Source organism: Agrilus planipennis, unplaced genomic scaffold, assembly GCF_000699045.2.
Source record: "Agrilus planipennis isolate EAB-ADULT unplaced genomic scaffold, Apla_2.0 scaffold30, whole genome shotgun sequence".
In the NCBI taxonomy this organism is placed as follows: Eukaryota; Metazoa; Arthropoda; class Insecta; order Coleoptera; family Buprestidae; genus Agrilus; species Agrilus planipennis.
In genome coordinates, this window is record NW_020438923.1 from 1,180,996 (window position 1) to 1,208,566 (window position 27,571).

A 27,571-nucleotide genomic window follows, 5' to 3' on the forward strand; every position below is an offset into this window, starting at 1 on the left:
AATTAAAAAAATAAAAAAAATCATCGTTTTTTCAATGAAAACCTTTTTGCTCAAGCTGCTCTTCTTTTATTTAAGTAATCTTTAAAATTATAATTGACAACTATGGACAATATTCGCTTAACATTATATTAAAAATGGCACAACGATAAAACAGCTATTTGGGGGCGTAGTAGGGGGCAATTGTTTCGTAATTGTTTATAATTTTTCTATTCCAGTTGATCAGTGCGGAGACGACAAACGAGGGTAAAAGACACAGCGACGACAACACAGTAGGCGACGACTAACATTGGCAGCAAATAAGAAGAATCTTCTTTCCAATCAATCAATCGATCGATCGATCGATCGATCGTCACTCTTTAGTTACGTAACAACTACTACGGAGCTTCTGGAGATCACACCAGGGATTTGCGCTCGGTTGAAACTGACGAAACCACCACTCCACCCCTGCAACAACACGAAAACTTCTTAAGTAAGTCATCCCCGCTAAATAACAACTCATCTTAAAAATAACATGTATTGTTTCAGTGAGGGAATCCACCGCCGCTAAGGAACAAGACCAGAGGACTCGTCACCGTCGCCAAGGACCCACCAGGACTCACCGCCGCCGCCAACGGACCAAACTGGTGAGTAAACTTCACCCCACACACCCCATCCACCCATCCATGCACCACACACGTCCCTTCCCCACGTGCACACCCCAATCACGCCACGCACATCACCCACACAGTTTACACACACACAAACCACACAAAGAACACAACATTCAACTGGAACCCCTTTCAGTTGAATGCTGTGCTCCGAGTGTGGCTTCTGTGTGTGGAAACTGTGGAGTTGATGAACGTGGTGCGAATGGGGTGACTGCGAGGGGAGGGTACGTAGAAGGTGGAAGAAGATGGGTGGGTGGATGGGGGAGGGGAGGGGAAGGGAAGGGAAGGGAAGGGAAGGGAAGGGAAGGGAAGGGAAGGAAGAAAGAAAGAAAGAAAGAGAGAAGGAGATCGTCTTGTTGATGTACAATAGTATGTATATATATCACACGTGTGATATATATATAATTGTATATATACACATCAACAAGACGATCTCCTTCTCTCTATCATATTTATCCTTCCTTCTCCCCCCTCCCCTTCCACCCACCCAGCCTCCACCTCTCTCCACGTACCCTCCCCTCGCATCCACCCCATTCGCACCACGTGCATCACCTCCCTCACTTCACACACAGAAGCCACACTCGGAGCACACCGTTCAACTGGAAACCCCGATTGGGGTTCAGTTGAACGGTGTGTTCTTTGTGTGGTTTCTGTGTGTGGACTGGGTAGGTGATGTGTGGCGTGATTGGGGTGGGTACGTGAGGAAGGAGGTGGCGGGATGGAGGTTGGGTGGACGGGGGGTTTGTGAGAGTACCCTTCCCCTCCTAACCACTCCATTCGCGCCACACTCATCACCACCCCGCAGTTTATACACAGAAGTCACACTCCGAGCACAGCATTCAACTGAAGCCCCTTCAGTCGAAGGGGTTTCAGATGAATGGTGTGTTCTTTGTGTGGTTTCTGTGTGTAAACTGGGTGGGTGATGTGCGTGGCGTGATTGGAGTGGGTATTTGAAGAAGGGATGTGTGTGTGGTGTGTAATCATGCAAGTACTTTTTGTTATAGTTTGCTTGCTAAACAAGTTTCGTTTGCAGATTTCCCTTTACCTATTTGTTTTTTTTTTCTTTACAGATATCCAATGGCCTAGAAGAGGAAACGAAAAATATGAGCAAATAAAATTGCCATTGTAGTTATTGAACATAAAATGTACCTATTAAATTAAATGACAATGTATTGTTGTACAAATAAATTGTTTATTATTTAAATGTGTTTTAGTTAAATGTGTTTTAATTTGCCTAGTGAAAATTACAAAGGGAATGAACTAAAATTTATAAAAATAATAATTAGTAAAGTGTTTTTATACAAGGTGTGTGCTAAAAATAAGTTAAGTGTAGTGTTGAAACGTGTTAATTACAAAATGTAAGGTAGGTACGTGAAGAAGGGATGTAAAGACCTGGTGAAAGTTACATAGTGAATTGACTGAAATTCAAAAATTAATAATTACTAATCTAATGTATTGTAAGACAATTAAAAACTTCTTCAGTTAAATTTTGAAATCTTTGTAATTCTTTTATGTGTAAACAGGGTGAGTGAAATGTGTGGCAAGATTGGGGTGTGTACGTGAGAGGAAGGAATGTGTGGGTGGTTTGGGTAGGTACGTGAAGAAGGGATGTAAATACCTGATGAAAGTTACAAAGTGAATTGACTGAAATTCAAAAATTAATAATTACTAATTTAATGTATTGTAATACAATTAAAAACTTCTTCAGTTAAATTTTGAAATCTTTGTAATTCTTTTATGTGTAAATAGGGTGAGTGAAATGTGTGGCACGATTGGGGTGTGTACGTAAGGAAGAAACGTGTGGGTGGTTTGGGTAAGTACGTAAAGAAGGGATGTAAATACCTGATGAAAGTTACAATGTGAATTGACTGAAATTCAAAAATTAATAATTACTAATTTAATGTATTGTAATACAATTAAAAACTTCTTCAGTTAAATTTTGAAATCTTTGTAATTCTTTTATGTGTAAATAGGGTGAGTGAAATGTGTGGCACGATTGGGGTGTGTACGTAAGGAAGAAACGTGTGGGTGGTTTGGGTAAGTACGTAAAGAAGGGATGTAAATACCTGATGAAAGTTACAATGTGAATTGACTGAAATTCAAAAATTAATAATTACTAATTTAATGTATTGTAATACAATTAAAAACTTCTTCAGTTAAATTTTGAAATCTTTGTAATTCTTTTATGTGTAAATAGGGTGAGTGAAATGTGTGGCACGATTGGGGTGTGTACGTAAGGAAGAAACGTGTGGGTGGTTTGGGTAAGTACGTAAAGAAGGGATGTAAATACCTGATGAAAGTTACAATGTGAATTGACTGAAATTCAAAAATTAATAATTACTAATTTAATGTATTGTAATACAATTAAAAACTTCTTCAGTTAAATTTTGAAATCTTTGTAATTCTTTTATGTGTAAATAGGGTGAGTGAAATGTGTGGCACGATTGGGGTGTGTACGTAAGGAAGAAACGTGTGGGTGGTTTGGGTAAGTACGTAAAGAAGGGATGTAAATACCTGATGAAAGTTACAATGTGAATTGACTGAAATTCAAAAATTAATAATTACTAATTTAATGTATTGTAATACAATTAAAAACTTCTTCAGTTAAATTTTGAAATCTTTGTAATTCTTTTATGTGTAAATAGGGTGAGTGAAATGTGTGGCACGATTGGGGTGTGTACGTAAGGAAGAAACGTGTGGGTGGTTTGGGTAAGTACGTAAAGAAGGGATGTAAATACCTGATGAAAGTTACAATGTGAATTGACTGAAATTCAAAAATTAATAATTACTAATTTAATGTATTGTAATACAATTAAAAACTTCTTCAGTTAAATTTTGAAATCTTTGTAATTCTTTTATGTGTAAATAGGGTGAGTGAAATGTGTGGCACGATTGGGGTGTGTACGTAAGGAAGAAACGTGTGGGTGGTTTGGGTAAGTACGTAAAGAAGGGATGTAAATACCTGATGAAAGTTACAATGTGAATTGACTGAAATTCAAAAATTAATAATTACTAATTTAATGTATTGTAATACAATTAAAAACTTCTTCAGTTAAATTTTGAAATCTTTGTAATTCTTTTATGTGTAAATAGGGTGAGTGAAATGTGTGGCACGATTGGGGTGTGTACGTAAGGAAGAAACGTGTGGGTGGTTTGGGTAAGTACGTAAAGAAGGGATGTAAATACCTGATGAAAGTTACAATGTGAATTGACTGAAATTCAAAAATTAATAATTACTAATTTAATGTATTGTAATACAATTAAAAACTTCTTCAGTTAAATTTTGAAATCTTTGTAATTCTTTTATGTGTAAATAGGGTGAGTGAAATGTGTGGCACGATTGGGGTGTGTACGTAAGGAAGAAACGTGTGGGTGGTTTGGGTAAGTACGTAAAGAAGGGATGTAAATACCTGATGAAAGTTACAATGTGAATTGACTGAAATTCAAAAATTAATAATTACTAATTTAATGTATTGTAATACAATTAAAAACTTCTTCAGTTAAATGTTGTAATCTTTGTAATTCTTTTATGTATAAACAGGGTGAGTGAAATGTGTAGCACGATTGGGGTGAGTACGTGACAAAGGAACGTGTGGGTGGTTTGGGTAAGTACGTGAAGAAGGGATGTGAATACCTGGTGAAAGTTACAAAGTGAATTGACTGAAATTCAAAAATTAATAATTACTAATTTAATGTATTGTAATACAAGGTGTATGTGCTAATAAATTGTACAGTGTTGAAACGTGTTAATTACAATGTGTGTTGTCTTGTGTCTAAAATACGAAATTCTGTGTTGTGTGATATTAATTGAAATTAATTAAAAATTGAAAACAAAATTAATTGACAGAATTGATAGTTCGGCATGGGATTCTGCAAACGAATCGATAGATTTTTCAACTATAACCCCTGTTAAGCCAGCAAAACATAACAAAAAATACCAAAACTCCTTCAACAATTGTTCACTCTTTAGATGCATAAAAAGTGAACACAAAAAAGGTTAAAGTTACTAAGAATAAAACGATAATAACAAAGCACCATTCAGAGTGAATTATCGTTGACGAAATCAGTTAAAAAAACCATAAAAAGACTCACCCTAATCGACAAGCTCGGTTGCGTGCGTCGGGACGTCCTGCGTCGTCGTCCTAACCCTTGGCGTCCATCAATGCACCCAGGACGGCGTCGTGGAGTAGGGTGATGCTGCGGCCTGCGCTGATGCGGTAGCGGAAGGAGCCGGTACCATGCTGTGGACACTGGAGACGACCGCAGAACTCCCATCTCCATGATGGTGGTGATGGTGACCGACGACGTGATGATGATGGTGACCGATAAGGGCTCCGGAACCGGGCTGCGTCCCTACACCTCCCGTACTCGCACCGCCCGACGTGTTGGCGAAGTTGAAATCCAACGACCCCTCCATGCTGAGCTCGTGCTTGATCACCTCGTCGATGTTGCAATCGAATCCGCCCGGTAGCGATTCGATATTGATGTTGAGATCATCGATCGTAAGTGCAGCGCTGCTGTTCAACGCGCCCATCAGTTGACCCATCATTGTCGACGGACCTACGGGTGCAGCGCTTGGGTTCTGCGACTGCTGGGAAGGTCGTTGAGGCGTTTGAGACTGTTGCTGGGGCGAGGTGGGCGACTGCTGCTGGCGATGGTGCACCACGGAGGACGGCTGTGGCGTTAAGGGAGGCGAATTTGATGGGGGTCTGGGCAAAACGGCAGGACCGGATCCACTACCCAGGAACTGATTACCAATCGGATCGGGAGATGATTCTGAATACGACGGTGACATACCAGAAGGCGACACGTTCTTAAATCAATCGAAAAATGTTAAAAATGGAAATAATCGTCACTCGTCTTCCCACCCTTTTTGTCGTAAGGGGTGGGTTAATCTTTTTTTTTTATTTATTCTTACCTCCACTTTGCACTGGACTGGTCCCAGACAGTTGCAATTTTGGAGACGATGAACAGGACATTCCGATAAGCTGAATGCAGGGTTCGTCTGCAAGGGGTTGATGTCGTAAGACGAGGTGTAAGGAGGAGGGGGTGGTTGCTGGCCTTGTTGCTGCGACTGGCCGTTCAAATATCTAAAGAGTCAAATTAATTTATATAATAACTAGTGACCCGCCCCAGCTTCGCACGGGTGCAACGCTGATACTAAATATATTTTTGTTCTGTTTAGATTATTATCGAAAAGGGGAAATCTTCAAGAGATACCCCCTGTATATACTAAATATACTACAGAATGTCTTTATGTACAACATTCACAGTTTTTTTGTCATTAGACAATACAAACCGGCCTCCCGGCCGGTACCCCCGCAAACGCTATGTCCCTGCATTTTAAATCTGTAATGTCTTCGAAAATATTCATTTAAATTACATGCTGTAAAGGGCCATATTAATCTATATTAAATGCACAATGTATTTAAGGTACTTAATTGGGTAAGAATTAATGCTGTATTGCTTACAATCGCTTCGTAAATAAGTCATTATTTCTCATAAAAAGTAAAGGATAAAAATGGTTATTGTGGATTATCCCTAAACGATAGACATATACCATCGCGGACTTTTTTGTAGACCTTTTAAGATGTACAGTATTGTAGTACATTATTATGATCTATCTCGTAGGGTTCAGCCAGCGTTTGCAATGTAAGCGCAAAAAATGTGTTTATTTACGACATCACATTAGAAACCTCCAAAATTATCAGTGTTTCCCTGCTATATTATGCATGTATTATACATATAAACCTTCCTCTTGAATCACTCTATCTTTTAAAAAAAACCGCATCAAAATCCGTTGCGTAGTTTTAAAGACTTATTAAGCATACATAGGGACAGACAGCGGGAAAGCGACTTTGTTTTATACTATGTAGTGATGTATGTATTAATATTTACCAAAACAATAGCGTATTTTACCTAGTAACTCATTAAATAGTTTCTGTGAAATGATGTACAGTTTTATTATTTACGTACATATTTTTAAAAAGCGAATTGCTGGGAAATGTTAAAAGTCAACAATTTCAAATGCCAAAAGACTATTACTATTAGATAGTAGAATATTATTGCCGTAATTTGATGCTTCAGCAAAAAGTGTTTTATCATGTAACTTAATCCGACCATGAATCACCGCTGAACATCAATCAACGATGCGGAAATAAAAATCCAAAAATCGTGATAATGCAAATTAGTTTTTTTCTTTTCAATACCGGAACCAACCGTCACAACAAAAAAAAAACAAAGTTGCAGATTCTTACCCCAAATACGAATCTTGCTGTAGCTTCATCCCCTGTTCGAGATTGCCCGCCAACTGATCAGGGGAATAGCTTCCCGTGACGTCGGGATTGTTGAAGTTATCTCCAAAGGGCGTGGGTGAGCAACTCCAATCAGGTTCCATTCCCACAACCGCCGGTATGGGAGACAGTTGCCGACCACCGGGTGACGTGCTCGATGGTGCTCGTGGCCTAAAGTCTGGACTCAACTGGAAACTACTGGGAAAGTAGCGAAAAAATTTAATTGAGTCAATAAATCTTCAAAGAAAATGCAGACATTTTCTAACCTGTGGATGGGTGAATCTGGGAACAGGTCAAGTCCTTCAGACACTGAAGAACTGGGACTGCTGGTACCGTCTGGTACGCCGTTTCTCAACGCGTCCACTTTCCTTTTTATCCTGCCGCGTCTTTTTTCAAATTTACTCGTTTCCATCGATGCAGCCCTTCTACGTACAGACTTTCCCGGTTTCGCATCGGGATTTATTATCCACCAGGAGGACTTTCCCGTCCCTTCATTTTGGACACGCATAAAACGATTGTGTAGGGACAGATTGTGCCTGATCGAATTCTGAAAAGACAATAAATCAATTAATGACCAATGAACATTTCTAACACACACCTAATGGTGTTAATTATTCGTTAAGAAAAATGATCATTAAATTTTTATGGTAAGGTACCATGTCAGTAAATTACAGTCCTGTAACCAGAAAAAGAATTACGCCTACTAATAAAAATTTTATTACGATAAGTATATGTTTGTAGAATCGTTAGTATATGATATCGATTGATTTTATTGAACTTGAAACATCACCAAAGTAAATTATATCGATTCTTAACAGGCGAGTATCTCATTCCTGAAGACATTAATAACTTCTCGACTGGCGTTGGCATTGACTAAAAATTTATAAATAAAACTAAGGAACCATTTTATTCGTCGACGCACAAAATTCTTTGGACGCCCTATTTTTCAGAAACTAAAACATTCAAGTACATATTTTTTTTTTCGTAGCACGAACTTACATATTCCAATCAAGATGATTCAGGTGTTGGATTGTATTTTCCAAACCTTGACCGCGGAAATCAATCCAACCCAGAATGGATTTTATTGTCATGTTTTACGTAATACTGAAAATAAAACGACGTTTGATGAAAACGTTGATTTCGACGCGAAACGGAGAAGCTAATTATTATTCGCATTTGCTATTTATAAGCGAGTAGTTTATTCAAGGATAGTTACGAACGCGTGTCTATGACGAACATTTTCTACATGTACCTAATCGTTGTCTATTAACAGGTATTATTTATAAACCGAGTAGTATCAAGAAGGTAGTCATAGAAACATTAGTAAATACTCACTTACTACGCGCCACTACCTTGATTCGTTCGTTATGTAATAGCAATAAAATAAAATATGCACAAACACATAAGTATCTAATAATATATTCATGTGTATCGTCCTTAAGAGAATAAAACGAAATTCTTCCAGGCGCCTTTGATCTGATTTGGTATATTTTCTCACCTAAAAGTTGCTCGATTGTTTTATTTCATTACACGTACCGAATAGAAAACCATTTACGGTAGCAGGAAGATAAAAAAAGACGATGTAAGGTATTTCGAAGTTCTTTTTTTTTCACACATAAACAACTGCAATAGACTCTAAGTGTATAAGAGCGAGTACTATAGCTAGATAATTTCCATCCGATTCAAATTCTGTCAACAGAAAAGCCCGTAGGCGAAATAAAGCATCAATCAAACATCAAGTCTAGTTTAATTAAGTAATTAAATGAAGTGCAGCTGTTAATTACGCAACGTTCAGGTGTAAAACGACGACCAACTAAGCCGTTTATTTCAAGGTATCCGTCACTGTTTCAGTTAAAAACATGTGTAATTAGTGGAAAATAACCGATTCATGCCTACACGCAAGATAACGATTTGTGCGACCTTTATTTATAGCAATTGTACATACGTACATAGTAATATATAATAATAGTGTGTAGTATGTAGTGATAATACCGGTTGTATTTTTACTAGAAAATGTGTAACGCAGCAACGAATGTATGATTCCGTAAGGACAGATAGATTAAATGGATGACCTTTCATCATTACGTAGTTAAAAACCAAATCAATTACGGCTACTCAGGGTAAATAGGCGTATACAGGAAGAACAACTAAGCATATGGAAAAAACAGAACGAAAAATATAAGTAATAAATATGAGAATATAAATTGACACACATTGATCTTAACGATCCCGTCGAATCCACTAAAACAAAACAAAGAACTATGCAACTCGCAAAATTAGTTAAAACTTAAGTTCTGTAAAGTCCCTGTAAGTAAGTCCTAGGGGTCCCTTTTGGCTTTCTTTTACGGCGACAGTGGACTCGTGGAATAGTGATCCACAATATTATAATATCCGCATACCATAAATTCCTGTTTAGGTAATTAGTAAGATGGAATTACATCCAAATTGTTTAAAATTGTAAATCTCAATTTCTCTGCAACTTCTACGTTTCCCTATAAACAGTAGTAGTAGTTAACTTTTTCAATTTAATTTTATAAACTGATCCTTGTTTTTAACAATTTAATCTACGCCCTCGATAGGAATACAGAAGAAAGAGGGTTGCAGTTGTTATAACAGAAACTGCCAACTTTTGCTACCGCGCGTCCACATCATTTCGAGCGGCAGGCCTATAGTTCACTTTTTGAATTAATTATTTATTGCTATTGAACTATCCTTATATTTTCAACGTGTTGCTTCCATTACTTTTTAGATTGGTTCGTACAGACTATACCAATGGTGATATATATCAAGTTAAAACGTCATCATCATCATAAGGTCGTCAGTCCTAAGACTGATTCGACACGTACCTCCACTCTTTCCTATCCTGAGCTAAACTTCGCATTTCCCTAAAACTAGAACAGCCCACATCCTTAACTATTTGCGATAAGTAGTCTCATCTAGGTCTACCTCTATCCCTCCTAACTCCTGTTTCTGCCTCTAATTTGTCTCTTGACTAGACCTTCATGTCTGAGAAGGCGTCCTATCAACCTATCTCGCCTATTTTTTATTGACTTCCATAGAGTCCTCTGTTCTCCTATTCTTTCTAATACCTTTCCATTTCTACCCTTTTCTACCCACGATATCCTCATCATCCGTCTATAACATCACATTTCGAAGGCTTCTAACCTTTTCTTTTCCGCCGCGCCCAGCGTCCATGTTTCGCACCCGTACAATGCCGTGCTCCAAACATACACCTATAACAACCTTTTTAGAATTTCTAAATTAACCGTTCGCGAGCATAGAAGTGACTTCTTTTTTATTAAAGACGACAAGACCCTGCGCTATCCTCTGCTTTATATCCCTACCACTCCTTTCATCCTGACTCATCTGACTTCCTAGATATCTAAAATCAGCCACTTCTTCTAATTTTTCGTCTCTTTATATCACTCTTTCCCTACTTTTTCTTCCCTTGCATACCAGTATTGTCAGTAATTTGTTGCAAATTTGTTACCGAATCCAAAAATTTATCGCTGGAGGCGTTTTCTGGAATATAGACCAAAACGCTAGCTTGATATTAAGCAAGTGAAAAATGCTGGATTTGATAACAAATCAGCTTCAGAAATATGAAATATAGATTTCTCGTACTAGCTTAGTATACGTCCGATGACGATAAATTAAATTTTTTATTTAAATATTTTTGGCATGCGCGATGTACTTTTTATCGCTTGTAGTCGTTATTAAATAACGTAATATCGCCGTTAGCATTTGAATTTGCTGTTATTACACAATAAATCGACCAAGCTGCCGGCATACATTAAACCTTCTGAGGTTACGGTTCAGCCTTGATGATTATCTTCCGCACTTATATTAATAGGCGTATGCATGACGCGCTTTTACAAATTAAAAGCTTAATTAATTAAGGTTATTATCAACTAAACGTACCCATTAAATAAGAGCTAAAAATTGAACAACGGGATGAACCTTCACCCTACCTAAAAATAACATATATATCCCTAAATTAAGTCCGTCCCTGTACAACGACACTGATTTTTCCTAACAATTTCCAATCAATCAATAGATACATAAATTTTAGTAATATCTAATAATTAATCATGTGTTTAATATGTTAAATTTAAATTTGCAATTGAATTTAACGTATTAAATAAGGGCAATTAGTTAAAAATTACGAATTTCGTCCCACTTCAGGTCAGAGGGCACGCACCGCAATGAGAACTAGCCAAAATTATTTTCGCACCCACACCGTTAATTCTCCAAGCATCATTTACGACATCTACCTACTAATTAGCATTATAATAATGACTAATTCTAGCAGCTATAAAAAAAAAGGACTTTGACAACTGAAGATTTATTTAAATTTCAAATCGATGCGTTTTGCTTTTTTTATAGCAACTAGTCGGAAAAAATTCTACGTACACAGCGTTTGATGACATAAACCTTTCCCGTTTCAGGTAAAATTTAAAATTCAAAAAAGCTACACACTTACGCACATTCTCTACATTGTCTACTTTACTTTATCAAGCGGTTGGCCTTCGATTTTAATAAAACATCAAAACAAAATAGCAAACGCACAAAATATGTATGTATACATACGCTATTCATTGCTAGGTTGTTATAAACCAACCAAAAATAGGAAGCAAATGTTTAACAAATGCCTAAAGTTTGTGCTTTCCCTTGCCGTCGGTGCAATTGTTAAATATTAAAAGAAGAATCATCAATTGATAACAATTCATAAGCCATATATTTCATCAAAAGATATATCCAGCATTAATCCCTCAGCCAGTAATCCAAGGAATTTCACAAGTTGCTCAAATTTTGTGTTCAAATAATAATAAAGCAGTTTTACCAAAGTTTATCAAAAATTCGCAGCTAATTACCTAATCAATAACTGATACATCATGTTATAATTCAGGCTTGAAACTCTCAGAGATACAAAGCGAATATAACACAAATATTTTATCAAAGTGAAATTAACTGATAGTATAAAAATTTAGCACATTTAACAGACCACAGAAAAATAATCGAGCATTTATTTGTTTTTTTTTTTCAAACCAGAGATGAACCCCAAAATTACAATAATTTAAACCAAGACCTATTTATTGGAAAATATGTCAAATAATGTGAACACAGACATTTACTTATCCAGTTTTTAATCATACTGGTGCATAAATATTTACGCAAAAATAGTTTTCAAGGGTTCAGCTATGATTTATTATTTTTTTTACTATTTAAATAACAAATAAAACGGAAGAGTCAACATTAAACATAGCGCGCGTAAATAGCACTTCTGTTTGCTTTTTGAACTTTGCTGAAGAAAAATGCGGAAAAATGAGCAGGTATGTAGCAGGGGAAGTACAAACCACATAAACACAGTTAATAAATAATAAGAAACCGCCGCTCGTTGTTCGTGACCGTTTAGTCGGGTATTTTCTATTGCTTCCATGCAATTTACCATGTCAAAAAATTCAAATTATGCAAATACCCCTTTGACGATCAAGCAATTATCTGTACGATTTGTTGTTTAAACGCGTTATCTATTAATGACTAGACCAATAATTCAGACATGCAAAGTCTTTTTTGTACAAGGCTGCAATTATCCAGAAAAAAAAAAACAATAACAGCTTTTGCCTATCACTATTACCCTATGCTATTCTTGTATGCATTAGTATTAGCGAGTTAAAAACCAACCACAGGGTGCTTCTATTACATATAATCGTCAAAGGGTGGCATCATCTTTTCAATTCATACAAAAACCTTCGGCGATCTTTTCATATAACTGAGGAAGTAATAACTACCGATAAATGCAATTGAAAGGTATTGAGAGGGGTAACATCCCCTTCCCAGAAAGTATTTATTAGACTTAAATTACTTTACAATTTATATGAAAAGATAGCTAAAGGTATTTATTCGAATTTTCCTATACCTATACCACGCCAGCCATTGATGATTGTAACAGCAAGTGATTCTTTGAAGGTTTTATGAAAAATTGTTTAGTGAACGCTGAAGTGTACCAATAGCCCTACACAACCCCTACAGCTGATTCATAACACCCTGTATAACAGTGCCATCACAGTGCACTTGTCCAAATGATGAAATTCACAAGAAGAAACAGCAAACCTTCATGATAGGAACGTTCACGTATTTAGTAAGCGGATTTTAAGGGTGGAAAATTAAGTTAATTGCAAAACTATATTTTTTCTATGTAGTTCACGCGCCAACCAATGTTGTTAAGAGTGTGCTAAGTCTAACAAAAAAAACATACTTAATACGTATGCATGTATGTGAAAAATTATCATTTGGGTAAATGTCTAGATGATGGCCCCCACCCCCGAAGGGGAAGAGGAAGTATCCCCCATCACTGTACCATAAAACGTTCTCGGCATTCTCACCCCCATAAAAAGTTATGGGGGTTAGATGGTGGTAGGGGTAGGGGTAGGGGGGTTCGAAAAAGGGTAGGGGGGATTGAAATAAGGTGGTCACCTACAACCCTATAAAAAATTTGAGGCGGTCTCACTCCCATAAAAAGTTATGGGGATTGAAAGTTGATTATTTTAACAATTTTTTACACTATAATTCAAATAAAACTCAATAAAAAAAATTATTTTCAAGCGGGGTTGAGGTGGGGGATCGAAAGAGGGTGGTCACTTGAACAAAACCCGATAACCTAACCTAACCTACCCTACCCTATTGATAAAGATATTTAAATAATGTTTTATATAACTTTCTCAATATTTTTATGTATTTTTCATTAGTTTTACCTTTGAATATTGTTTATGAATGAATATATAAATATTTACATGCTTAAAAATGTATAAAAATTGGCATATTTATTAACTTTGAACCCCCACAACTTTTTATGGGGGTGAGACCGCTACGAACTTTTGATGGTACAGTAGTGGGGAAGACCTCCTCTTTCGATACCCCCCCCCCAAAGGGGGGCCATCATCTAGACCTTTACCATAATTTGTTTATACAGTTTTTGCGACAGCCACTGTATACGTATTACCTTCCCTTTTTTCCAACCCCATTAGTTAGAATAAAAGTAGAAATTTCTCTAAAGTTGCACCCCAAAAATTTCGAAAAACTTTGCACGGAAGATAAACTGTCGAAAATCGCAGACGCCGCCAACGACCGTCGCCTGGATAAGGGACGACGCCGTCGACGCCGTGCGGTTACCGGCGCCGTGACGGCAGTCTAACCGTTCGCTCGATCTTTTAATTTCGACATTTCAGTCGGCCCCAAATTAATCACCCTTATTCTCGTGTATACCGCTTGACACCCTGGAACCGACGACGTGGCGCAGGCAACGACGACACCTTCTCCTGGTCGACGTCCGTCGCGACGAACGTCAGGTTCAACACACACACACGTAACAAAGGAGAGAACGATAAATACCTGCCGACCTCTTTTATTTTAGTTTTAGTATTCAAAACTTTGTTTGAGTGGTTCTTTTGTCTTTCAATGAACACCCTGTGTATTATATACATACTGGTATATAAACATCTTCCCGACTTGATAAATAATTCATTAATTTACGTCGCCGCGTTAGGGAAATACAGCCATAAAAAGGGCGCTGGAAGAATGACGTTGTCACATGGCTCCCCAAGGAGTATTTTCCAAAACCTCACACCAATCGCCTGCTGCCTCCACACTCTCAACACCTTTTGTGCAAATTACATTCATTAGCGTCAGACAACAAAATCAATATTAATTAATAGATATTATTCAATTTTATCGAAGTACAAAATTTCAGATGAAGACATTTTAGAACACAGAATTGGAATGTGCGCTTGATTTTCTTTTTCCCAGAAAAATTCACGTACTATATTGTTATACAAGTATTTGTTTTGTATAATAATAATAATAATAATAACGGCTGATAGCTGTTATCTAGGTTTGCGCCGAACAAGAGCAGAGGAGGCAGCAACATGTAATATATGTGACTGATAAGATTAGGACTTTTATTAACCTTTCTGCAACCACCGTAACGCCGCCGTTGGTAAAATTAATTTTGCGTTATACGTGGATGTAAAATAACCAACAAAAAAGCCGCAATCTTTCCACAATTGGGGTTATAGAAATAGACGTAGCTTATCACGGCGGTTTCTCCTATCTAAAATATCTAAGCTCGTTGATAACACGTCCAAATAAAGCAAACAAATTCAATGTTAATGTTGTAAATGATGTAACGCTACATTACAGTTTTACCAAATCCTGATGAATGTATTCGTTCCATGCATAATTTTGCTTGCTTGCTCGCCACTGGTACAAACGGTGTGCTACTCAAAAACATTAAAATTTACATCTTACGTAATTTTTAAACAAATACAGAGTAGACAAAGTACATTTGCATTAACCTTGTTGTTTATATCCCAAATAAAACTACTACCAGTTTTATTTTAGAGTCTAAAAAGCATTTTGGCTAAATTTACAAACAGTTTAGATTTCACTGTAAAAAATCGTGAACAACTTCAGCGTTCGTTTTGTGATTATATTTTCTTGAAATGAGCACATATGTGTTAAATCGGAAAATTATCAAACGAATTGTTTAATTCAAGGCAGTGTCGCCACTAACGTCATACCCGATAACGCATAATTATTAACTTTACCTCGAAATGAGTTTAATTTTCTTATCTGTAAAAGTATGAGAATAAAATTTATGTAAGTCAGCTAAAACGAAAAATTAAATGAAGTGACTGATTTTTGGTCTCTAGGAAGTCAGACAACTCATGATGGAAGAAGTAGTACAGATATAAAACAAAGGATAGCATAGGGTCGAGTCGCCTTCAACAAAAAGAAGTCACTTTTCTATGCTTGCCAAGGGTTAATTTAGAAATTGGAAAAAGATTATTAAAGGTACTTATATGTTTGGAAAGCGACACTGTACGGGTGCGAAACATGGACAGTCAGTGCGGCGGAAAAGAAATGGTTAGAAGCGTTCGAAATGTGATGTTATAGGGCAGGAATGGCGAACCAATGGCACGCGACACAATATTTTGGGCACGCCACTAATATCGATCATAAAGTCTAGTTCAATATGGATCCAAAACTTTATTGAAACAAGGAAACTAATTGAAACAGAAAGATTGGCAGGTAATATAAGTGAAAATGCTAATAACAAAATTTTGGAAACATGAAATGCGTTACCAAACACTTTTAATTGTTTAAAGCTGGCTTATGCTATTTTAACAATGTTTTTTCCTCAACCTATGCCTGCTAGTCTATTTTCAGAGATGAATAACATTAAAAACTCGGTTAGAAATCGTTTGACATCAGATAACATAACTCCAGTTCAGCATGCATTCTGCTAAAAGTAACATCTTACAACCCTAACATATGTTATTTGTCATCTAATCTGCAACAACAAAAGTAACACTAATTTTACTTTAATTAAAATTACACGTATAATTTAAACATTGCAAAATGTTCCTATTTTTTTGTAGTAAACAAAAAAGTTTAAGTTCATATTATTATTATTTTCCTAATAATCACAGAGACAAAATTATTTGATGGCACGTCTTTGACCTGATTAAACTTTTCTTTATAAAAATGGCACGTCGATACGCAAAGGTTCGTCATCCCTGTTATAGGCGAATGATGAGGATACCGTAGAGAAGGTTAGAAAAAATGAAGAGGTATTAGAAAGAATAGAACTCTATAGAAGTCAATAAGAAATAGGCGAGATAGGTTGGTAGGACACCTTCTCAGGCATGAAGGGCTAGTCAGGGATATATTTGGGGCAGAATCAGGAGTTAAGAGGAGTAGAGGTGGACCTAAGATTAGCTTAGGATAGAAAAAAGTAGAGGTGCGTGTCCAACCAGTCTTAGGATTGACGACCTTATGATGATAAATAATAAACGATAAATGCAATATCTCTTGGGAAGCTATGTCCCACTTTTTCGTCCATTTAATCAAGAAAATTCGTACCATCGGGATAGGTATACGGGCCTAGGGAAGAAAGTATCTACTACACCTAATATATTACTTCTACATTTAAATATAACGAAAAGATAATGAAGCACAATCAATTTGAGGCACGCGCAACAATTATGTACTGTAAGGCAAGTACTTATTTTATTAATTAGTTTATTTAGGATCGGACAGCTCCTGTCGTGCCTCATTTACGAAATCCTAAAAATAAAAATTTTATTCGTCAGGACTTCGTCCCACTTTCCCAACAGGATGAACGCAAATTAGATTTCAAAAGTTCAGTAATATACTAAAAAGGGTCCTGGCTGGATAAAGGACAAATTGTATTCACTGAACTACCAATTGGCTTAACTTATTCACGGACTGACGGAGTGAAACAAAACACCTACGCAAAATTTTCGGCAAGGTACTCGCGCGTAGTGACAAAAACTATCATACGTACGATAATGAACACCTAAAAATTCACTTTTCAAAATTTTACGAACCGTTAATAATAAATTACCACCCCTTGGTTATGTATTCGGAGTTTTGAGCGTCAGCGAGCAGTAGCTGGCGTTTGAGCGCTTTTTCGAGTGATAAATTATTAAGGGTGTGTAAGACGCGTCTACGACGTCTTCAAGCTACCCCTGTCGTCGCAAGATTCCTTTTTCTCACACCCAGGCTCCTACTAATCGCACTGATTAAACTAGCGGTAATGTCTTTAGCATAACACAAATTATTCTCGCCGTGTCAGCCTCGAAACTTGCTCTGCCTTACACCAACCAGCACAATACGACACGTCATTGTTAAAAATCGAAATTATAAGTAACAGGACCGGGCTAAGGAAGATCTCTAATCACAAATGAATGCTGTATTGCGTTATAATAATTAAGGTATAATTTAAAATAAAAAAGGTAACTTATCATTAAAATATTCTCCTTAAAGAGACTTTAGATATGCCTAGTTAAAAGATCAAAGGGTCCTTTTAAATGTGCTCATTTTTTTCAACGGAAAGAACAAAGAATCTAATACCTAACTATGAGAAAAATAGTAAATCGAATTTCAAAACTGTCTAAAAAATGTAATTTAAACTAATACCTTTAGTGTAGCAAAATACAAAGAAAAGTAAATTTGATCTTTCTAAAAAGAAAAAGGGTATATGAATGAGACAAAAAAATTTAACAAGAAGAAAAGTAAGGTAACTGCTAGGAGTAAAAGATAGCTTACAATTTATAAATTTTAAAAAAGAACAGTAGGTATGTAATAAGTTCGAAAAAACCAAAAAGAAGTGAAGAAAAATGAGATTCCTCTTGATATGAAACTTGTTATAGAGATCCAAAGTAAATTCGTTTGAATTTGTGGTATTCCGATAATATTACATTTCATCCCTTTTATAATTACTATTTGCGCTGGCGAATAGGCAGAGAACGAGACACATCAAGTTTCACATCTAATAACTCTCAGTTTTGGTAGGACGATTAAAATTTTTGATGGAATCAAACAATTACTTGGAAATAAGATAAAGCACAATCAAACACTTAATACATCAAGTACCACCCTGTTAAACTTCTTACTTTCACAACCCTTTAAGTTACAAAGACTGCCAGCAACCACCACATACGCGAATGATTATGGGCAAGAGAGGTAAGAAAAACATCAGCATAATTATATTATAGTCAACACTCAACATCCTCGTTCGAGATTAATCAGCCTGTATGTAAAATTAACATATCTTCTGGCATAAAGCTTTCACTAGCACTTAATTACGATTAAATTATATTGTGTTTTTTAGCAAAAATAATACTGGAATGTAGCTATTTGCAATCGCACTCGAACACCCCTTTGGTACAATTACGTAATTATTACTTCACTAAGCTCGGTATATACCTTCCATCTTCTTATAATTTCACGGGTCCTTTTCTTAATGTTTAAATTATTATATATACAAAATACATATTTTAGCAAAAAGATAATGCCAAAAAGATTCTACGTATTTCTTTGCTCAAATATCATTGATAAATATCTCCCATCACCCAATAATTGAACCAACGCGTTTTAATGTTCAAATTATCACAAATGCTATTAGATAACCTACATATGATTCACTAAATCTGTTTGTATTTTCCACTGTTGCTACCAAATCTGTAAGTTACTCAAGTGTTATAAAAACGGCATAAAATATAGGTCGTGAATATCCCGCTTTTCATGGACACCCGATGTGATTTATAGGGACACTTTCCTCTCTCAAAAGTTCCCGGCGAAACCTTCCAGACCGGTAACATAGTGCATGCAAGGGACTGGCTGGCTGGCTGACGCTGACGTAACAGACGCCGTGGCGGTAACCATTCATCAAGGAAAGTTTTGAACAAACGAAAAGGTGACCACCGTCACGGATACGCGGGAGATCGTCTCTCCCAACCCACTTGCTCCTTCGCTGTAGATCCCAAAACGTTACCTAACGGTTTATCCCTTTCGATAGCGAGAAGAAATGCCGCGAAGCGCCAGAAAGCCTGGAGCTTTTACACCTTTAGCCGACAAAGTGGCAACTAAGTAGGGAACAGGCCAAATGCACCAGCGATTCAACTGAGTAACCGCTATGATGCATTTATCAATCACAGATAGAAAATTGAACAACAATTTCAACGTCAGAAACGTACTTAAACCAATTTCGAAACAGCAATTGCATATTAAAATTATCAACAAATAATTAGCAATTAAAAGTTGTTCTTACAATTTTAAGTGCAATTGGGTCGGACCGTTGAGCTTTCGGTGGTGAGGTGCAAGTACGAAATTTTCACACCGTATAACCAATTGAGCAGCCGCCTGACAAGCCTTCCGACATACCCCATCACTAACAGCGACGCCGACGCTTCAGGCGGCGCCCCGGGCGTTCTTTGTTCGTCGGCAGGCGCCACCGGGGCCCCCGGTCCCAGATTAATGGTTTGTTTCTCAAAATCGCGAGGAACCAACACCGCCGCTTTTCCGCGTGTAGTCAGCCGACACGATCGTCGCGACGCTAGCATCGCAATCGACGACATCTCACCACCCCCATTTCTTCATATACTTAAGTACATAATATGCATGCATATACAGAGCGTTCAATTAAATGTAACTATCACGGTATCTACGATTATATATATATGTCTTGTATATTATAAATAATTCAAATTTTTATTTTAAAATTTAATTTTTTTGAAAAGGAACTCTTAGCATCTATCCTTACTATGGAGACCTATATTTCACCTTTTTTAGTAATAAGCAATTTCATGATGACAAACAGCATTTATTTGTGGACGCTCTCTGTAAGAATAAAAATGTGTGACGACGCCAGACGTCGCCGTTCCCGTCTAGTTCTTCCGTCAAATGAAGCACATTTGAAAGAGATAAAAAAAGTTTAAGAAAGTTTGGCAATTTTCGTCGGCAACGGGACGAAAAACGACGCCAGAAGAATGAGATGGTTTCATAAGATTTAAATGGTCCAGGTACGTACAAGGTAAACCTTACATAATGACATTGGTTACAAATGAGCTCCTGCCCGAGATAAAAATATTCAGTCTATCAGAGTCTCTGAAAGCGAGACTCGAGTCTCCGTCTCTTATCGAGTCTCTCTGGTATCGCTGAGAGAGACTGTCAAAAAAACTGTTAAGCGTCTCTGAACGAGAGACTCGAGTCGCTCATAAAGAAATCCTTATTTCGTATCCAGTCTCCGAACGAGAGACTCGAATCTCTCAATAAGTGGTGTCTCGATAGACATGGTTAAAGTTTTCTAAGTTCAACATATTTCAGAGATCCCAGTCTTTCTACGAGAGACTCGAGTCTCTCAATTTTTCAGTTTTATTCATTCAGTCTCTCTGTGAGAGACTCGAATCTCTGAATTAACAATTTTACCGTTCGAGTCTCTCATACAGAGACTGTGAGAGATCCACAAAAACACCTAGGCAACAACTAAGAGACTCTAAAAGACTCTGAGAGTCTGAAAATTTTTGTCTAGGGTGTGAATAGCACAACTCAGTTATCAAAGACATTTTTAGTTTTATTTAAAAATGCATCGGTAAAATCATCAGTCTTAAAAAGCAACTCAGACAATTTTTGTGTAGCAGTAGGTAATAGATATTTTAGTAACTAAAGAAATTCTAACAATGTGTCGATCATAAAAAACCGCAATAAAATTTCGACCCTAAGAAAAAGTTAGTTCGTAAAATTAATCGAATTGCATTGGGGTCCGTTTTGCCAAAAATAATTCCTGCTGATCGTGTAATATACAAGACATAGTGACTGACCGGACATTGGAGTGAAAGAGATTCCACGTCCCGCCCAGGGGCCGCCGAACGAACCATAAACAGGAATTTATTATTGCAATAATAACGGATAGCGAGAGCGAGACGAAGGTCCGGCACGACCGATAGGGCGTCGCGGCGCCCCCTAATGACTCGGAAACAACGGACAGTTTTACTGTTAACGAGCCCATCACAACAAAGAGAACAACTTCTTACTGTAAAAGTGGAAATTGGGTTTTCAGAGTTGAAGAACTCGAAGTCGACCAGGTGTAAGAAAATTTCATTGCACTGTAATCTTGAGATTTGAAAATCTTTAAAGAAAAATGGATGGACTTTATAACAATCTCGGTATTATGAGTAAAGTGAAACAGTCGAATAAAATCATCGACTTTTTCTATTTCAAAAATAGCTATATAAACAAAAAATAAACCTAAATAACTGACAAAAAATCAACAGACTGAATTGAATAATACCTGTATAAATAAAGAACAATTAACTCAATTTCCCATGCGTCAAAACTCTTAACTATATAGAACTAAGAACATTTACGGTAATATCAATTTGGGTTTAGAAGAAATAGAGGAACACGGGAGATTTTTATGGGTAACAATAGACAAAATGATAGAAAAAGGACACAGGATTTGTAGTTTTAGAAGAGGCTTTTGGCAATGTTAAATGGGATAAGATGTTAAATACACTTAAAAATGTAGGGATGAGTTACAAAGACAGAAGAGTGATATTTAGTTTGTATAAAGAACAACAGGCAGTTATAGAGCTAGGGCTGCAACGTAGAGAAGTTAGGGAAGGGAATCAGACAGGGATGCACACTGTCATCGCTACTTTTTAATCTATACATAGAAGACACGATCAACATTATTAAAGACAGTACAACTGTAGGGATAGATATACAGGGGCAAAAGATTAGTATGCTTAGATTTGCAGATGATATAGCAGTATTAACATCTAGCAAGAAGGACCTACAGATAGCTTTAAATAAAATGGAAGAAGTGTTGACAAAACATTATTGTATGAAAATAAATAAAAGTAAAACAAAAATACTGGTTTGCAAGGAAGGAAAAAGAAGGGAAAGAGCGAATATAAAGGTAGGAGATGAAAAATTAGAAGAAGTGACTGATTTTAGGAATCTAGGAAGTCAAATAAGTCAGGACGGAAGGAGTGGTAGGGATATAAAGCGAGGGGATAGCGCAAAGTTGTGTCGCCTTCAATAAAAAGAAGTCACTGCTATGCTCGCGAACGGTTAATTTAGAAATTCCAAAAAGATCTTTTCTTTGTTGTATTTGGAGCGCGGCGCTGTACGAGTGCGAAACATGGCGTAAAAGAAAAGGTTAGAAGCGTTCGAAATGTAATGTTACAGGCGAATGATGAGGATATCGTGGGTAGAAAAGGTTAGAAATGAAGAGGTATTAGGCATAAAGGTCTTATCAGAGACGTATTAGAGGCAGGAATTAGGAGTAGAGGTAGACCTAGTTTAGATTACTGTTCACAAACAGTTAAGGATGTGGGTTGTTATAGGTTTTGGGAAATGCGAAGATTAGCTAAGGATAGGAAAGAGTGGAGGTTAGTGTCTAACCAGACTGATGACCGTATGATGATGATGATGCCTGTATATAATTTGACAACACTCAAATACGAAAAGGACACAGGAAAGCAAAGGGAAGATTATTAACAATGATACAGCCTCAAAAACAGGATTCACATTTTCCAGGATCCGGCCGGGTACCAGACTATTTAGGTAGACTATTGTAGTACACTATTACACTGTTCGTCGGTTAGATTAACGCTAAAGGTGGTGTAACAATCGGATATGGAATTAATCGTTCAGGTGATGGTTAATACTACCCCAATGTATGCGTGCTCATTAGGGACGCAGGCAAAGAAAGTTTCATTAATCACCGGGGTTGAATTATCGTCACGGTAGGAGAGATGCCTGAGGAAACGACCAAGACGCCTAGATGGATTTTTACGTCACTGAATTCGGCGTCGATGGCGTAAGCGCCCCCTTCCGCCGTATATTATACGCTGTCGAGCCCGATTATTAATTATTTTTGCGATCAAAAGAGGAAGAAGGAGCAGAAGACGAATAAAAGACAGGACTAAGCGTACAATGGGCTAACGACGAAACCCCACTTTGTACGGTTTCATCGACGCTGCAAGACGAAATGCCCTAGAGGACGACGCTCAGGCGTCTTCTAATGGCCATTTTTATACAAGCGAGACGCTTAAGTATTCTCCATTCTCGAAACCATTTAACGAAAGACAATATTGACGAAGTACAAAAAAAGCCGAAACTTATCTCGCAGAATTTCGCTTTTTATTAGGTTAGAAACGATACTGAACAAACAACACCTTCTCGAAACTTTCTTAAAAATACTTTGTAGGAAAATAGCATTTTTATAAAACTTTCTAAAGGGCAATTTAATTAAAACTGACAGAAATGTTACATAATCAAAAACATTAGCTCATGATTTTTTAATGTCGCNAAGGGTACCGTCAGGTTCGGCAACAGTATATTGACCTTTAACTACGTCACCATCTCGGACTTCGTACTGTGACTTGTGGTCACCAGTGTGAGGGTCAGCTACTCCATATTTGTATTCGTATTTTGGATACGCCTGAAAAATTAAATATATGTTGAATTGGGTTAGATCCTTAATGATAAATATCCACGGAGAAATTGAAACAGCAAATTTACCTAAATACTAAAGCGATATTTACAATTTATCCCACGAGCTCATTGATTCGTAATCGAAACTAATAAAAATTACAATTTGGACTCGAATTTGTAAAAATAAAATCCCAGCAGAAATAAATTTACTAAGTATTTTAGTTGATATTACAAATTTAATTGTGATATTTAAGAAACTTGAAATAGTTTTTAAAGAAACATGTCAAAATTGAGATTATCTAATAAATTCTACTATTTCTACGGAAAATTTTCATTTACAATCGAAAATTGTAATTTTTCCGTTGTCATAATAATTTAGTTATCTCCGTGTTATGATGAGAGAGTGCTTAATCAAAATTTCAAGACGAGCATTTGTTTCAGAGATACGAACAATTGAAGTTATGATATCGAAAATCATTTAGCACTTAAATCTGAAGGCCACAATATAGGCGATTTTCGCGGTCATCGGATTCGAACTACCTAAAAATTCTTTAAAAAGAAAAAACAATTGTTCATATCTCCTAAAAAAAAAATACAGTGATCAGGGACTAATTTCAATACCTTACAGTTTTACAGTATTTCCTTCAAATCCATAAAAACTGAGACTGACTAAGGCAAGTCTCTCGTATACAGTGCGCACGGTTTTGAGTTGAATAAACTTGAAAATATTTCGGTCTTGAATTGAATCGATCCAAAATCGATTTGTTCCGGATAATTGTGAAAAACCAAATTAGCCTCCAACCACAACTGCATATTAACGTCCTCTAAATTAATAACCGGCCCCAGGGCCGTACGTAGAGTCCGACACGCAATTAAATACTAAAGAATGTTAATTTATATAAATACTTCCATAAAAACGTTGGTAAATACGTATCTTTAATTACATAATTACCTAAGAGCACAGCTCAACGTGAAAAAAGTATTAGGTTCTTTTTTATTACTGCACAAAATCAAGTTAAAGTTAACAAGAGATTTGTAATATAATAATATAAAGGGCGGCTGAGATTATAATGTGATTTGCTTTTTTTTTTTTAAACAAAAGAGCACATAACAAATGATTTGGTGTACAAAAAATGGTGTCAGACGGAAACAAGTACCTAAAACGGGGCCGCAAACATAAAAGTATTACTGATATCATATTGTGCTAAATATTAATGAAATTTAATATAAATAATTTTAAATTTCATAGTTTAACCTAATTGCTATTACCTACACTGACATAGGTTTACGTAATCGTAGCAACGAAGGCTGTTATAAAATTTTTTAATCAACTCTTATCAGCATGCCACACTTTTATCTCCAATTAATAATCGATATTATTGGTTGTTCTGTCCAAGCCTGTTCGACGATTTCATACATCTCTTATCTCTAAATTAGATAAAATGTTATTTAATGAATTTTAAGCACAGCAAAGTTATTTTGCAAAAAAGTAATTCGTAAATTAAAAGTATAATTAACTTAAAAAAAGATTTACATCTCATTCCATTGCTGCTTCCTAGAATAGTGACTCTAGATATTTTTTACGATAGTCTAAATGGTAATGTGTTAATTGTTCTGTTAATGACAATTTTTAGTATAATAATTTTTACTAACAGTAGATTATGTTACGTTAGATTGTCGTTGGCTTAGATGACATTGATTTCTTTTTCACTATCACACCCTGCTCCATTAGGCATCCCTACTCCCATCACCACCCTAACATCCAATCCTGAAGTTGTAAAATGAAATTTTCAAATTTTTCAATAAGCAAAAAAGGATTAAAGAAATTGAATTAAATGTTGAAACTTTGGTGGTAGGTACAATTGATTTGAGAAAAACATGTACTATTTAGACTCCAAAATACTAATTTACAACAAAAGTTTCAATTTTACTATTCCAGGAAAGAGAGAATTATAATATTTCTTTCAGTTTCAAAAATTACTAAGAATAACTAATCATAAGATTTAATTCAATAAAATTAAGTCAGTGAATAAATGTAAATATTTGGTTGATGACTGGGACAATAAGTTCCATGTGAATCATCACAAAAAAATATTCATATTCGTCAATAAAATATCGCATAAATTAATTATAATAAAAAGCATAACTTGTCTAAAGACAAAATTATTTTCCTTAAAATTTTCCATTCATGTATTCAGGTTTGTCAATAAATTCACAGTTTTCACACATACACACACACACGGTTCAGTTTGCTTAAAAATGCAATAAATTATTACAATTCTCGAATGGGAAGACGTTAATTATCGTTAATTAATTCAGTATATACTAATAAATAATTCATAAATCATCTTCGCGACTCGTCAGTAATGCAAAGATAGTTTCACATTTTAATCGTCATAAAACGAGATAGTTTTCGAACGTGTTTAATACGATCTAGAAAAAATAGGAGATTGTTTCGAGTTAATGTCGTCATATTTTTGTTAAAACGACAACTATCTTCGTTTCAATAACAGTTCTAGGTCGAAAGATGTATTATGAGATTATTATATTAAACAACCTAACCAAGAAAACTCTTTTAATAGGAAAAAATTATACCAAACGGAACTATTGTTTTCACCTACCTATTGCATAATTAAGAAAAATTTTAATTTCTAAACATAAATATTAAAAAGAACTAAATCAAATAGATTAAGGGGTGATTTTTTTTACATAATTAACTGATTACAATATCAATCGTTTAAATAAAGGCATAAGAAAATAAAAATTCACCCCTTGTATGATTTAGTCCTATTAATATATTAAGGGAAAAGTACCTGCAATTACTAAGAACTATAAACAATTAATATCTTATTTATCTAGCAAACAATGGAATAAGTCGATTTTGCATTAAAAATAGTAAAGAACTGATTGTAACAAATAATTCTAGAAAATTTTGATTTGATGTTGCCAAAAAAAACTAAAACTAACTAAAAAAAACTACAACTATCTTCGTTTCAATAACAGGTCTAGGTCGAAAGATATATTATGAGATTATTACAATATTAACTGCCCAACCAAGAAAACTCTTTTATGATGTATAGTACCAGTAGGAAAAAATTATACCAAACGGAAAATACATTCATTGACATTATCTTAGAACTATTTTTTTCTCCTACCTATTGCAAAATTAAAAAAAATGTTAATTTCTAATTACAAATGTTGAAAAGAACTAAATCAAGCAAATTTAGGGGTGAATTTTCTTTACATAATCAATTAATTACAATATCAATTGTTTAAATAAAAGAATAAGAAATAAAAAAAATTCACCCCTTGATTTAGTCCTGTTAATACATTAAGGGAAAAAGTACCCACAATTACTAAAAATCAAAGAACTATAAACAATTAATATGTCATTCTCCAGCAAACAACGGAATTAGTAGATTTTGCATTAAAAATAGTAAAGAACTGATTGTAAGAAATACATCTGCAAAAATTTGATTTGATTATGCCAAAAATTAGTAGTGAAAAAATTAAAAATCAAATAACGAATTCAAAAGTTTTGAAGGTTTTAAAAATGGTTAAACTTTTTGATCAGATTTCTAATATTTGGCATCTACATTGTTTCACTGCTAATTTTTAACAGCTTCACCAAATCAAATTTTGCAGATGTAATTTACTATTTTTTATGCAAAACTGACTTTTGTCACAATATACCTACCAAAAAAGTAATGCAAATACTTGAAGAATCGTGAATAAAATAGGTCCTGGTGGATTTCCTTTTTTGGCAGGTACTGTACATCTAATGTGACCAAATTAATATAAAATTAAGTCAATTTTACCTCT

General features: G+C 35.7%; 1 protein-coding gene and 1 long non-coding RNA gene across 3 annotated transcripts in view; one reads left to right on the forward strand and one right to left on the reverse strand.

Annotated features, from left to right (window-relative positions):
- LOC108732264 (forkhead box protein O) overlaps positions 1 to 27,571 on the reverse strand; it is a 74,675-nt gene continuing 47,104 nt past the window's right edge. Inside the window, exons 2-6 of one of the 2 annotated variants that reach the window (XM_018462956.2) lie at positions 7,207 to 7,487; positions 6,905 to 7,135; positions 5,566 to 5,737; positions 4,740 to 5,460; positions 1 to 444 (exon numbers count right to left, since the gene is read on the reverse strand). In XM_018462956.2, coding sequence (XP_018318458.1) covers positions 4,807 to 5,460; positions 5,566 to 5,737; positions 6,905 to 7,135; positions 7,207 to 7,487 — 1,338 coding nt within the window. In that variant the 3' untranslated portion in view covers positions 1 to 444; positions 4,740 to 4,806. Of the gene's footprint in view, positions 445 to 4,739; positions 5,461 to 5,565; positions 5,738 to 6,904; positions 7,139 to 7,206; positions 7,488 to 27,571 lie in introns of both variants that reach the window. The other variant, XM_018462955.2, reaches the window with a different exon arrangement.
- LOC112904272 lies at positions 378 to 4,733 on the forward strand. Its single transcript, XR_003231002.1, has 3 exons — positions 378 to 469; positions 526 to 623; positions 1,718 to 4,733. It is a non-coding gene; the product is annotated as an uncharacterized LOC112904272 (long non-coding RNA).